At 37.6% G+C, this 15,187-nt stretch overlaps 1 protein-coding gene across 1 annotated transcript; it reads right to left on the bottom strand.

Moving 5' to 3' along the window:
* Positions 1–3,598: 3,598 nt before the first annotated feature.
* CTHRC1 (collagen triple helix repeat containing 1) lies at positions 3,599–14,520 on the bottom strand. Its single transcript, XM_081266277.1, has 4 exons — positions 14,107–14,520; positions 10,020–10,241; positions 7,528–7,744; positions 3,599–4,070 (listed from the first exon to the last, which is right to left on the bottom strand). Exons 1-4 carry the CDS (start codon positions 14,257–14,259, stop codon positions 3,928–3,930), a joined length of 735 nt encoding a protein of 244 aa, XP_081122403.1. The 5' UTR covers positions 14,260–14,520; the 3' UTR covers positions 3,599–3,927.
* Positions 14,521–15,187: the final 667 nt, after the last annotated feature.

Below are 15,187 nucleotides of genomic sequence, written 5' to 3'. Positions count from 1 at the left end.
ATAAACTCGATACAGCAGTCAACCAATAAGAAATCTCCACACTTAATGGCTCGCTGGCGGTACTTCACAAACCATTCCCTCTGGCAAAATGCCAGGTGCCATCCAGACTTGTCTACAGACCTTAACAAAAAGTGATACTTGGTTCTCATGTGATCCATTTTCCTATATCCAGTTTCCTCTTGAGTCTCTTTTGGACTTCTTTCAAATAGGTGCACTCTTTTATTCCTAGGGTCATCAATTTCTTAAAGCCATACCATTCCAGTAGCTTCTCCCACCCCCGACCACCCCATGTATAATGTATGTGCCAAAAGCTTGCCATTTTATTCAATTTATACAATTCAGTTGCATTTAGTGCTTCATAATGTTATGCAACCATCACCATCATATAGTTCCAGAACATTTTCAACATCTCTAAAGGAAATTCTGTATTTAGTGAACAGTTGTTCCCCATTCTTCCTTCCACAGCCCCCAGCAAACACCAGTCTGCTATAACATGGCGTTTTGAGTCTGGCTTCCTCTGTTTAGTATGTTTTTAGATTCATTCACATATCAGTACTTCATTCCTTTTTATGGCTAAATAATATCTATTGTATTCATTCATACCCTATATTTTTATTCATTTTTTTCAGTTAATGGGCATTTTGGTTGTTTGAACCTTTTGACTATTGTGAATAATATGGCTATGAATATTCATGGTCAAGTTTTTGTTTATAAACCTGTTTTCAGTTCTTTTGGATATATATCTAGGGATAGAAATGCTGGGTCATATGGTAATTCTACATTTAACATTGAGGAACTACCAAACTGTTTCTCATTAGTCTGTATCTTTTTATATTCCCACCAGCAATGTTATTAAGAGTTCTAGTTTCTCACACTCTTACCAACATTTTCCATTTTTTTAAATTATAGCCATACTAGTGGGTATAAAGTGGTTAAATCATTATGATTTTAACTTACATTTCTGTAATGGCTAATGATGTTGAGTTTTTTCATGTGTTTGTATCTTCTTTGGAGTAATGCCTACTCATTTCTTTCTTTTGCCCACTTTTTGATTGTGGGTTTGACTTTTTGTTGTCTCAACAGCCTCATCATCTAGCCTGCCTTCAGTCTTTGGACCTCTAATTTTCTTTTTTTTTCACCGAGCTATCAAAATTTGTTTTGATTTTTGTTTATTTGGTACTGAGGATTGAACTCAAGGGTGTTTTACAGCTGAGCTATATCCCTGTGCTTTTTTATTTTTATTTTTTTATTTTGTGACAGAGGTTTGCTAAAATGCTGAAGCTGGTCTCAAATTGTGATCTTCCTGCCTTACCCTGCCAAGTTGCTGGAATTACATGTGTTTACCGCTGTGCCTGGCTGTGTTCTTCTGTCCAACTGTCAATAGCACTCTGCTGCTCTACAGACAAATCAGGTATTGACTTCCACAGCATTTTCTCAACCTCCTTTCCAGAATTTCTCTCTCTCTTTTCCTACACACATGCTTTGAGCTCAACCTGTTGTTCTCTAAACATGACTTCCTACCCTAGAATCTTAACTAATATTCTTTCTCTCACCCAAAATGTTTTTAATCCCTGCTCTTTGTCACATTTTGGGGGGTTAATATCTACTATCTTCAATATTATTTTATCTAGACCCTCCTACTTCCCCTTTTCAGATTATTTTGAAGTTGATTTCAGGCATCATATCAATTTTTCTTCAGCAAACTTTTTTTAATAGATGGACACAGTGCATTTATTTTGTTTTAGTTTTACATGTGTGTTGGGGATAGAACTCAGGGCCTCACACATGCTAGGCAAGTGCTCTACCACTGAGCTACAACCCCAGCCCCAGCAAGTATTATTTTAAAATAACCATTATTGGACCTCAGTAACAATTATTTAATACCATTAAATATCTAGACAGTGTTCAAATGTCAGTTATCTCAAGGAAATTTTGTTCTTGGTTTGTGTTTATGGTTTGCTTGAATCTGTCCAAATAATGCAAACGTTTTAATTGGTTGTTGTAATCTTAAGTCTCTTTTAATACATGTTTTTTTTTCTTGCAATTTATTTGTTGAAAAAGCCAACTTGTCTTTCAAGTCTGAATTTTTCTCGTTGTATCTTTGGTGTCAATGAACATGTTCTTTTATCTCCTGTATTTCCTACAAACTAATGATTAGATCTGGAGGCAAAAGCAGATCCAGGTTTGATTTCCTGGAAAAACTACTTCCTGGATGGTGCCATGTAATTTTATTAGGTTATAATTCTGTTTATTAGAAGGCATTAAACTGTTTTGGGAATGTTATCAGTCATTGATGAATATTGTTAGATTCCTTCATTCATAGGGTTGAAAAAAAAGTAATGTTATTACTTTTATTAGTTATAGCAATGTAGGATATTGCTATAAGATACATAATACTGTGTGTATGTGTATATGTATTTCTATAATGAGAAGTTCCCCTTCATCAACTATTTGGTTACAGAGTTATATTTCATAAAAACTTGGCAGAACAAAGTTTGGTTCTATTTACCAATTTTCAAAGTAACAAGCCAGTTTGCTAGTATCCTATAAGTTGACCAATAAAATTTATTTTAATATATTATGAATGCATGCACTGAAACATGCTTGATATGTTTCAAACCACTGTAGTTATTATTTTTATTTATGCTCAAATCATGTCATCCTTGCCAATGGGAAACAGTTCCAGCTGGCTCTTTAAGAGCCTTTTGACTTGTCTTTCATAGTTGCCTTATTTTCAAGTATGGCAAAGTGTTCCAGGCTCAGATACATTTCCTGTCCCCAAATCACCCATTTTTTAAAGATCCTTTTAGTAGCAAAGTATTGGGATCATAATCTGAGTGTCACTGGACTGATCATTGTTCCAAGGCCTTTCAGTTCAAGGCTAAAAGATTATGTCCTTACTGTTTTCTGGCTTTACTTAAAGATAAAGTATTTTATTAGTTCATACTAATAATTCCAATTCAAGCCTATAATTTGCTTAAGTTCATCAGTCTTACATCTACCCAGCCTTCATGAATTCTTTCTGATCTTTCTTCCTTTGACCTACACTATCCCTTTCAACACTTTTTTTTTAAAGAGAGAGTGATAGAGGAGAGAGAGTGAGAGAGAGAGAGAGAGAGAATTTTTAATATTTATTTTTTTAGTTCTCGGCAGACACAACATCTTTGTTGGTATGTGGTGCTGAGGATCGAACCCGGGCCGCACGCGTGCCAGGCGAGTGCGCTACCGCTTGAGCCACATCCCCAGCCCCCCCTTTCAACACTTTTATTTTTGTGTATGTCTAATCCTTTCTACCAAAGGGTAAGCAACTGGAAGCCAGAGTCCATGTCTTTTTACTCTGTTAAATAAAAATTAAATTCCTACAGTTCTCTTACAATTTCCTAACACTTAGACATCCTTTTCTCTTTGTATTCTTCAAGATATGGCACCATACTGAAATTCATAAGTTGTTAAATGAATAAATACAAAATTAGATTTGTACTCTTCAGAAATAAAATACTGGAAACTTCAATTTTTAGTGGAAATTAATTTAAGGAAATTTGTTTCAAATAAGTTTTATTTAACAGATATAAAACAATTTTAAACATTTACAGCTTGTACAAAAACTGGTAATTTGGATATTTTTTTAAAAGGCTATGCTAACAGAATAGGAAAAACTAAAGACCACAATGATATTCCAACTATAGGTTCAGAGAATGTGAATAGGAGGAAAGGATTCTAATCAACTAAAAAAATCCTGAAACCATTTTGATTGAAATAAAATGGATAGTACTAGGTTTAAAAAAAGTGTGAAATCACACTTTGGTCTGTAAACATTTTTTGCTTTGTTTTTCACTCAAATATATGTATAAAATAGTTTTTTAAATGTCATTTAAATGAACCAAAGGAATGATTCAAAAAAAAAAAAAGAGGTAGGGAATGAAAAATTTATTTGGGTAGTTCTTCAATAATGATGCGAGACACTGAATTCCATCCAGTAGAAGCATCTCCTTTTGGGTAATCTGAACAAGTACCAACCCAGATAGCAACATCCACTAATCCAGCACCGATCCCTTCACAGAGTCCTTCCACTGCAAAACAAATGACAGTTAAAGTCTTCAAAAACCAGAGCAAAACCATTCACTTTGTATTTACTTTAGAAAGCTAGGTTATAATTCTGTTTAATATAAAGCTAACTAAAATTCTAATACCTGATAAGGGTTTCATAATAAAGTTATGTACTTTTATTTGTTTTTCTTGGTACATAAATACTTTTAAAAGATGTATGCATAGCTGTTTTGTGATACAAGCTTAACTTTTCTTACAGGTTTCAATCATAAAACCAGAGTCTGTTTACTTACAGAGATAGCCTGAAATCAAAAAGCAATTTATTTACTAAACAAAGGAACCCTATACTTTTAAAAGCCAAGGCTTTCCAAATTTGGAAGAGGCCTGAACCAAGATATGCAAGTCTTTTTAAAAATTGTTTTTAAGAAACTCCTTCCAAACACTTATCTGTACAGTTGATGCTACTCAAGTAGAAGAAAGGACTTTTATAATATTAAAAGAAATTCTAACATAATCATTATACCAGCCCTTTAATCTGGGAATTCCATTTTATACAGACTTTCCTTATAATAAATAATTTATTTTAAGCATTAACACCAATACTCCTCAAATTATTCCATGAAATAGAAAAAGAGGGAATCCTTCCAAACTCATTCTGTGAAGCTTGTATCACTCTGATACCAAAACCAGGCAAAGACACATCAAGGAAAGAAAACTTCAGACCAATATCTCTGATGAACATAGATGCAAAAAATTCTCAATAAAATTCTGTCAAATCGCAATCAACATATTAAAAAGATAATGCACCATTCTATATTTAGAAGATCCAAAAAATTCTATCAGAAAACTTTTAGAACTAATAAATGAATTCAGCAAAGAAGCAGGATATAAAATTAACACCCATAAATCAAATATGTTCCTATACATCAGTGATGAATCCACTGAAAGAGAAATCAGGAAAACTACCCCATTCACAATAGCCTCAAATAAATAAAATATTTGGGAATCAAACTAACAGAAGAGGTGAAAGATCTTTACAATGAAAACTACAGAATACCAAATAAAGAAATAGAAGAAGGCCTTAAAAGATGGAAAGATCGCCCATGTTCTTGGATAGGCAGAATTAACATTGTCAAAATGGCCATACTATCAAAGCACTATCCAGATTTAATGGAATTCCTATTAAAATCCCAATGACATTCTTTATAGAAATAGAAAACGTAGTCATTAAATTCATTTGAAAAAATGAGAGGTTCAGAATAGCCAAAGCAATCCTTACCAAGAAAACTGAAGCAGGAGGCATCACAATACCAGCCCTTAAATTATACTACAGAGCCATAGTAACAAATGGCATGGTATTGGCACCAAAATAACTTGTAGACCAGTGGTACAGAATAGAAGACACAGAGACAAACCCACATAAATACAGTTATCTCATTCTAGACAAAGGCACCAAAAACATACAATGGAGAAAAGATAGCCTCTTCAACAGATGGTTCTGAGAAAACTGGAAATCCATATGTAGCAAAATGAAATTTAACCCCTCTCTCTCACCCTGCACAAAAATCAACTCAAAGTGAATCAAGGACTTAGGCACCCAGAGACCCTGTGCCTAATAGAAGAAAAAGTAGGCCTAAATCTCTACCATGTCAGCTTAGGAGCTGACTTCCTTAACCAGACCCCTAAAGCACATGAAGTAAAATCAAGAATCAATAAATGGGATGTAATCAAACTAAAAAGTTTCTCAGCAAAGGAAACAACATGAAGAGAGAGCCTACAGAATGGGAAAATTTTAACCACATGTACCTCAGATACAGCATCAATCTCCATTATATATAAAGAACTCAAAAAAACATAAGATCAAAAAGCAAATAACCCAATCAATAAATGGGCTAAGGATTTGAACAGACACTTCACAGAATAAATACAATCCATCAACAAATATATGAAAAAATGTTCATGTATTTTTCATATAGAGAAATGCAAATAAAAACTACACTGAGATTTCATCTCATTCCAGTCAGAATGGCAATGATCAAAACCACAAGCAACAATAAATGTTGGTGAGGATGTGGGGAAAAAGGTACACTCATACATTGTTGGTGGGACTGCAAATTGATGCAACCACTATGGAAAGCAGTAATGTAGAGTCCTCTGAAAACTTGGAATGGAACCACCATTTGACCCAATTATCCCACTCCTTAGTTTATACCCAAAGGACTTAAAAGCAACATTCTATGATGATGCAGCCACATCAATGTTTACAGCAGCTCAATTCACAACAGCTAAACTGTGAAACCAACCTAGGTGCCCTTCAACAGATGACTAGATAAAGAGAATGTGGTATATATACACAATGGAATATTACTCAGTCTTAAAGAAAAATGAAATTATGGCATTTGGTGATGAATAGATGGAGCTGGAGAATATCATGCTAAGCAAAATAAGCCAGAACCAAAGGCCAAATATTTTGTCTGATATGTGGATGCTAATTCACATAACGGTACGAGGACTAGGGAAAAACAGAGGTACTTTAGATTAAAGGGGAGTGAAGGGAGGGGAGAGAGGTAGAATGAATTGGACATTAATACCCTATGTGCATATATGATTACTTGACTGGTGTAATTCTACATCATGTACAACCTGAAGAATAAGAAATTATACTGTTTACATATAATGTGTCAAAATACATTCTATTGTCATGTGTAACTAACTAGAACAATTTTTTAAAAAAGTAAAAAAAATAAATTTATTAAAAAAAATAAATCCCTGTTCCCTCTTCTGTTCTCATTCCTTATAATTATGCACCTTTTTGCATGTCCTCTGGACTCTTTCACATACAAATACACAACTTGCATTTTATCTTACTAAGGGTTTTCACCTACACCTAAAAGGAAAACAAAATTCCAGCAGGGTCATCATAACAGGCAAAAATATGTGTGTGAAGGGGGAAGAGGAATTATAGGTTGGCAGATTCTTTAAGACAATAAGTCTTGGTATAAAAGTAATATAGTGACTGCTTAGGTTTTCTATTCAAGGTTAGTGCTTTCATATGACTGGTTAGGATTCCCATTTGGTTGAGATTAGTCATTCCAGCAGCCTATGGGATGTAGATCTGAAGCAATCTGCTTCCATTAGCTAATGGAATCCAGGGCAATCCATCAGAATCCAGGCACCTGGCACTGATTCAGGTCTCTTCTAAAGTCGGGGGAACTAAGCGGTGGGCCCACAGTCTCACTCACTCTGGTGTTCTCATTACTGTGCCCGAGAGATTCTGAGTCAATTGGTCAGAGATGGGACCCATGTATCCATACATTTTTTAAAAAAGATCCTGTGTAATTTTGAAGTGCACCCCAGGGTGGAGGACCATAAACTGCAAATTTACTAGAGATCCCTTCATAGTGGGCTAGTGACTCAACAGGATAGTGGAACTGGGTTAAAACTATGACTGATCTGAGGTAATGTCACTATTTTACATACCAGAAGAAGTTCGATGAATGTTAATTGTTGAATTCAGTTCAGGGCTTCCTTGGTCCAAATAAATGATGGCTTCGATGGGAAGAGGTCCTGAACATTCAGCTCCATTGAATGTGAAGTACCAACGCTGACAGCAGGCGTTCCTGCACTTCAGTCGAAGTGAGCCACTGAACAAAACGCGCAGAGCACTGTTAGAGCGCATCTTTGTAAATGTACACTCCTGCCACAAACGGAAAAACGCAATTTGATTAACACTTTCCCTGTTTGTTAAAAAGAGACTTTGAAATTATATTGTGAATTTTACTTAATTATTCTTCTCTCCAATGTATTTAAAAAGCTTAACTTTTACAAAGGGAAATTCCTTATGAGATAAACTTTAATATAAGATATAAGAACTCTAAGAAAATCAAATAATGGCTTTCTTAGAATTCATCACTTCATTAATGTATCTTTCAGATTTACCAAAAACAGCTAGTCTTCAGTATTTTCAACCAACCGTTCTATATACTTTTTTGTGTGTGTGTGTGGTGTTGGGGTTTGAACCCATGGCTGTGTGCATGCGAGGCAAGCAAGCACTCTACCAACTGAACTACATCCCCAGCCTTACTTTTCTTTTTCTATTCAAAAAATACTAAGCACGGGGGCCAGGGAGTGCTGGGATTGTGGCTCAGCAGTAGAGCGCTCGCCTAACACGTGCGCGGCCCTTGGTTCCATCCTCAGCACCACATAAAAATAAATAAATAAAGGTATTGTGTCCAACTACAACTAAAAAATAAATATTAAAAAAAATACTAAGCACCAACTATGTGCTAGCTGATATGGATGCAGCAGTTAACAAAATATAATCCCTGCCTTCAGGGAACTTGCATTCTAGGCTAGCGCTGTCCATACATCTCTGACTAGACCTCTTTGAGCAAACAGTATAAGGGGGTAAAGCATTAGACTTTACCTCTATGACACAATCTTAACTCCAAGATTCTTTTTTTTTTCCTCTAATTAGTCTTTGAAAAATTTATCTTTTCACTTATGGCTCTATAATCTTTTACTTGAAGAAATCAAGTATTTTTTAAAAGATCCTGTACTCATTCTGATTACCTTTAAAAGAACTCAAAAACATATTAATAAGGCAGCATCCATTAGCATAGCTTTTAGAAAGAACTCAACAACTCGTGATGAACAACTCTAAATAAGTGAGCATTTTATCAATGTCAGATGTTTAAATAACTAGGCAACATTTTTTAAAAAATGCTTTCTAAGAAATTACCTATGAACAGAGAAAAAGCTCACAGTCACCAATACTATGGCAGCTAGATGGAACTTCTATCAGAAAATGAAGTCAGTCTCAAACTCTTTATAGATAATAGTCTGAGATGAGGAACAGGGATAATGTGCAGATTGCAAGACTCGAATACTTTATAAAAATAAAATCTCTTCTATTTGCCTAGGAGTGGTAGTAGTAGTTAAAATCATGAGGTATTGTGGTGTACATGTGGAATCACATCAGAGTTGATCAACAAATGATGATGATTTATAAAATAGTACAACTTCAACTCTGTTCAGCCCCAATTACTTTAGAAGAACACTAATCAAAGTGACTGAATCATGCCAGGTGTGATGGTGTATGCCTATATAATCCCAGCGATTTGGGAGGCTGAAATAGGAAGTTTGCAAGTTCAAGGCCAGCCTCAGCATTTATGGGGATCCTGTCTCAAAACAAAAAAATTTATAAAGGGATGAGGATGTAGCTCAGTAGTAATGCACTGAGTTCAAGTTAAAGAGAGAGAGAGAGAGAGAGAGAGAGAGAGAGAGAGAGACACAACTAAATGCAATCAAAATGCATTGCCAGACATCAGACATGCTATTTTGAGAGAGAGAGAGAAAACTAAATGCAATCAAAATGCATTGCCAGACATCAGACATGCTATTTTGAGTAATCCCCCTACACACATACAAAATGTTGCAGGATAATTTTAAATGGTTATAGTAAACTCCATCTGGTACATTTCACTTCTCTTTAGCAATTTTAAGCTGAGCATACTACCTGGAATAAGGACAAATACCAATGGACTTCCCATTTGCAGATCCTATAATGTGGTAATTCTTGGAAACTTTTTCTGTTTTTAGGTCTGAAGCCCACAGAAGAATTTCTAAGACTGATTTAAATTTAAATTCACTTTATGAAAAGATTAGAAAACCTATGTTCTCTTTTTTTTTGCTTGCATTTAAAAAACAAGAGTAACTTATTTTAAATATTATGGTTAAAAAACATAAAAGTAATTTGTCTTAAAATACTTTTATGAAATTAACTGAAATGTTATCAACTTTTTCATTAATTTTAAGTTAAAAGTTATATGTTACCTGCTCCTTATTTTATTTTTTAGTCTTTTGGTTAAAAAAAAAATAAACCACAATAAAATCCTACCTAGAAAATTAACAGTCGAATATAAAATCCTAAAGTTTTGCTTCAACTTGAAAGTAATTCAGACTTTACTTACAGCAATTTTTCCAAGATCTATGCCATAATTCAGTGAATTCCATGAACACTGCTTGTAGTTAGGGGTCCAGGACTCCTCAAAGGTTTCTCTCAGGCACTCCCCCTTTTCTCCTTTGAATCCATCCCGACCTGGGATCCCAGGGGTACCTGGAATGCCATTGGCCCCAGGATTCCCATCACGACCAGGCACCCCTGCTGGTCCTTGTAAACACATTCCATTGTACTACAGCAAGAAAGGAAAGGAGAAAATAACTCTCATCACCATAAGCTTCAAAGATTCAATATAATGATTAAAATTGCATTTATTTGAATCCCTTCAAACCACTTGTCCATGTTCTAGGTAAGATCTTATAGATAATTCTTTTAAAAATTATTTCATTGTTTTCATTTGCCTGTTTCTTTCCACTGCTCATTAAAGCACATATAATTTTAAATAGCTGTATTCCTAGATAGATATAATTTCATATTCTGCCTTTTTTCTCCTAACCTTATAGAGGTTATAAAGGGACTTGAACTTCATAATTATACTCTCCTTACAGTTCATGCAAACAGTGCACCATCTTTGGATATTAAATTTACTTGTTTTTTCCTATCATTAATATTGTAATGAAAATCTTCATCTATATAGCTTTTTTCTTCTGAGTTATTATTCCCTACAGTGAATTGCGTAAGGTCAGATTTGTAAAATAAAATCTTAGCAGTCAAGAATTACCTTGTACTGGTAACAGCTCTACGTTGGATGTACATATCCTCCACTTGTTGAAAGGTCTGCACTGGGACCTTTCATTTGCCATGCTGGCCTAAACCCTCTGAATCATTTTTATATGGAGGAAGTAGTACAAGGGTAACACTTCTGGTCTTTAACCCACCCTGCCTTCCCAAAAAGAAGTAAGTGGCTTAGTTCCATATGACCATCGGTCCTCAGTAGGGGTGCAATCACATATCAAACCATGTGTAAGTGCTAGGATTCTCTGTTTTGCGGTGGTTGTTTATATGTATGTAGTGGGGAGTATTTTGTAGAGTTTGAATACATGGATTTTAAAGCCAGTTTCTTTGGATTTTAATCCTGGCTCCACCCCTTATTAGCTATGTAAGATAGGGCCAATTACTCAACATTTCGATGCCCATTTCCTTATCTGTGAAATAAGGATAATAACAAAGATTCCCATTTTGTAGGGTGTATATAAGATTTAAGTGCATCATATATAAAAAATGTGCTTAGAACAATGCTTGGAATACAGTAAACACTGTACATGCCAGTCATTATCATTCTAATCCCCCAAAACTAGTATGAGGCTGTGACTCAGGATAGATGTCTCCTTGACTGGACTCCACAAGGGTCTAGATTTGAGGAAGAGCGCATTAGCAAACCCAATTGCTTGCACACCTGAGCCATGCAGCAAAGGTGATATTTTGAGCTCCATCTGTCCAATTCCTGTGCCTACCCTTGAATTAGTTCACATGGGAACAGGGTTGCCATTCATTAGACTTTCCAAAACTCATTGCATACATTTAAATTCTTTAATACTTTTGATATTTGTATAAATTGTCTAATATTATCATTCTGTATAAATATACTATTCATTGAGAACACATCCAAGGCTCTTTATATAGTAAAAGAATGTCAAAGCTTATCTTTTAACCTTATAATCTGAGATTGGGCATGATCAGATTACAAAATCCAATAATAACACTATCTATGAAGGATCCTACTAGACTGTTTGCCAACAAATTTGCTTCTCACATCACCAGCTTGATCTTTGTTTTGGTCCATGATATTTTGTAATTTAGATATTGCCATTTTCCCTACTTTAAGACAAAAAAGGCACTATTATTTCTTTACTCAGATAAATAGTAACAAAAGTATTTTAAAATTGCAAAAGTATTTGAAGACATGCCAAAATAAAAACTTTTTTTTAAGGTTTAGCATACATTAGAATTAATTTTCATTTTAGTAATTTCATTCACTTCACTTGCAGATAGATAGATAGATAGATAGATATAGATGTGTGTGTGTGTGTGTGTATATATATATATACATGCATACATATTTGGACATATATTTAACGTGTAAAGGAATAAACAGTAAAATTTCTTTTGCTACTCTTTATTTTTTTCACTATTATTTTCCTCAAGGCAAGATGCTACATGGATTAAGGATTATTTTTCCATACTATTAATGATTCTCAACTGGGGACAGTTTTGTCTCCCAAGAGACACTTGGCAATGTCCACAGACACTGGGTTGCTGCAATTTTTGTGGGGAGATTACCAATGGAATCTAGTTGGTAGAGGTCAGAAATGATGTTAACCATGTTACCAATGCACAGGACATCCCCACAATGAGGAATTACCTGGCCCAAAATGTCAATTGTGCCATGTTTCCATGTAAAAACTGCATTTCAGGGATCACATGACTTTATTGGACTTGGTTTGACTGGTATTAAATCTGTCTTCATCCACCTTAAAATGCTAGCCCAACACATTTAGAGTCTCAAAAAATGTCTATAAAATCAAAAATGTAACCGGTAAGCTCAAATTTGCCCCACCCCATTTTCTTTCACTAGCCACCAGGGGGCAGAACTTGGTGGGAACTTGAAAGGAAGGCTTTGAAAGATCCTATACAAAGAAGTTGCTTTATAGAATCTGTTGAAACCTTCTAAATGACTGCGTGGACTTTTTCTATCACCCAAACCAAACCCAAGCCACAGGATGCACCTGAGCCTGGCTGCATAATAAGCTTTTCCAAGTTGGGCTAGAGTTGTGGCCAAACCACAGGGACTGTAAATCCTTAGAGAGGGAAAATTGCTAGCTTTATGGGGAGAAGGGTATTTTGTGATCATAATTACACATTCATAAAATGCAAACTACACGAAACCACAGCCATTTGGTACAGTTTTAACAATTTAGAGATTTAAAATAGAACTGTAGTCCTGAACACATAGTCTGCTTTTGTGGAACAAAATTACACAGCCTATCACCAAAAAGTGCTGTGTGAAACAGCAGGAATTTTTTTCCAGCGCTGTTGAATCCAGCATAGAACTGGCTGCCAGTTTAGAAAGGCAGTTTAACAAATTTGAAACTTAAAAAAAAAAAAATCAATACATGTCTCCTGTCTTATGTCCTGCAATGCCTATCAACCATATTCGTCTGCAAGAGGCTGGTCTAAGAGTTGAAATTTGTGATGTGCCAAGGATTACAGTTATCTGTGAAAGACTTGCTCTTGCCACACGACACTGCCTCCCCACCCCCCAAAGGGTTTATTAGCTTTTAGAGGGAAAGAGCTTTAAGTAAACAGACCTTCTCTCAGATTGGCCCCTCAGAAAGCACTTGGGCTACTTATTTGCTCTCCTCCCATAGCACCACTGTGATGCTCCTACCTGGTGGCCACAGGCTGAAGACCTGACTGCTCATCTAAACAGAGCAAATGAAATGGGTCTTTGAAGTGTCAGTGCTGGTACCTTTCATTTGCCCTTCCGGCCTAAACCCTCTGAACCTTTCCTGGCCCCAGCTGTGGTTGTCCAACAAAGTAAATTGCAGCCCATACTCCCCAGGAAGATGACCCAATGTGACTCATAGTCTTCAAGTTACAAAGAGTTGGACGAATGCTTTGTGGGGGTTGTTTATTCTTTCCTTCAGGAAGACGTGGCTACCAGCCCCAACAAAAGACACGTTGCAAGGCCCTGGCCCAAGCCCAGGGGATAAGCCGTCCAGGGTCTTTTCTAGCCCACTCTCCCTACCCAAGATCTTTATTCTACACTCATTGCCACCCTAACCCTTTCTCACCCCTCCCAAGGGTGGCCTCCCCTGAGGCCAGAAATTACTGGGTGAGTTCCACCAGACCCACGTCGCATCTCCGCCCCACGATGGCCTCTGATTTTGGTCTCCCCTCCAGTTCCAAGACTCCACTGCATGCATAACCCGGGTCCTTCCTTATACATAGACAAAGCAGGACAACCACGGGATCGCAATATACACAATACACAGCTGTTCGGTCACTCTCCCCCTAAGAACTGGACAGACGACCTCACCCGTGCCCTCTGTACCCTCTTCTGGTGCTGCAGCCCCGATCTGGGTCCCCCAACTCACCAGGTCCACCACCTCCCTCTGCCGGATCAGCGCCTTTTGCTTCCCCTTGGGGGTCTCAGAGGCGCTCGACGGTGCGGGCAGCTGCAATAGCAGCAGCAACAGCAGGAGGCCGAGCCCCCGCTGCGGGGAGGTGGCACCGCCTGGGGGGTGCATGGCGCTGGCAGCTAGACCCCGCGGAGCAAGAGGCGTAGGCGGAGGAGCAGACCGCAGAAGCCAGACCTGGTCAGCGTCTAGTCCTGCTGTGCTCCGAGGCCGCCACAGGCTTCATCAATGCGCCTTTCACCGCGCGCAGACCTCCCTTCTTTCTCCTCCCGCCCCCTGGACACCCGGAGTTTCCATCCCGTAATAGGCCAGTGCCCCCACCCCCGGCCGCCGCGGGGCGGGCCAGACCCGGGCCCGCCCCTCCTGCCGCCGCCGCCGTGCCGCCGGGACCCTCCGCCGACTGCGCGGACACCGTGCAGCGCCCGCCTTCGAAGTCGGGGAGGCGTGGCTGTGGTCAGGAATCACAGGTGAAGCCTTGGAGGAGGCTCAGTCAGGGAAGTTAACCAACATTCAATGATAGACGTTCACTTTGAGCATTCACTCTTGATCTCTGGTTGACATTATCCTTTTCGAAACCCTTGTGTCCGTTTATCTGTCCTCCCTCCATCCTGGAAGAAAGGCTTCTCAGGGTCCAGGCTACCCACCAGGGAGGATCCAGTTGGAGCGGGTACACCTTTGTACACTGCAGGCAAAACTAATCCTGCTACATCTATAGCAACATGGAGGGTGCTGTTGAATGGTAATGCTGCTGATGTCAAATTCAACTCAACAGGATTCCCTGTAGAGATCAGCCGGTACCCCAAAGTTAGTGGGAGCTCAACTGATGAGTATTAATGAGAAGGAGCAGATGTGCAGGGAAGCAGATCAAGGCAGTTCTAGGATGCTCATTCCTGGCCTAACACCTAGCCACAGGTACACTTCATTCCTGTTTGTCAGAAGTAAAAATCTAAATGAGTTCTAAAGCTGAGACTGGCTACATAATTTGCCCTGCCCAGTGAAAAATGAGAATGCAGGGGCCTCTGTTTAAGAGAGAGAGAGA

This window comes from Spermophilus citellus, assembly GCF_964194105.1.
Source record: "Spermophilus citellus genome assembly, chromosome: 14".
In the NCBI taxonomy this organism is placed as follows: Eukaryota; Metazoa; Chordata; class Mammalia; order Rodentia; family Sciuridae; genus Spermophilus; species Spermophilus citellus.
Note: the sequence above shows the minus strand (reverse complement) of the source record. Positions and strands in the feature narration are given on the sequence as shown.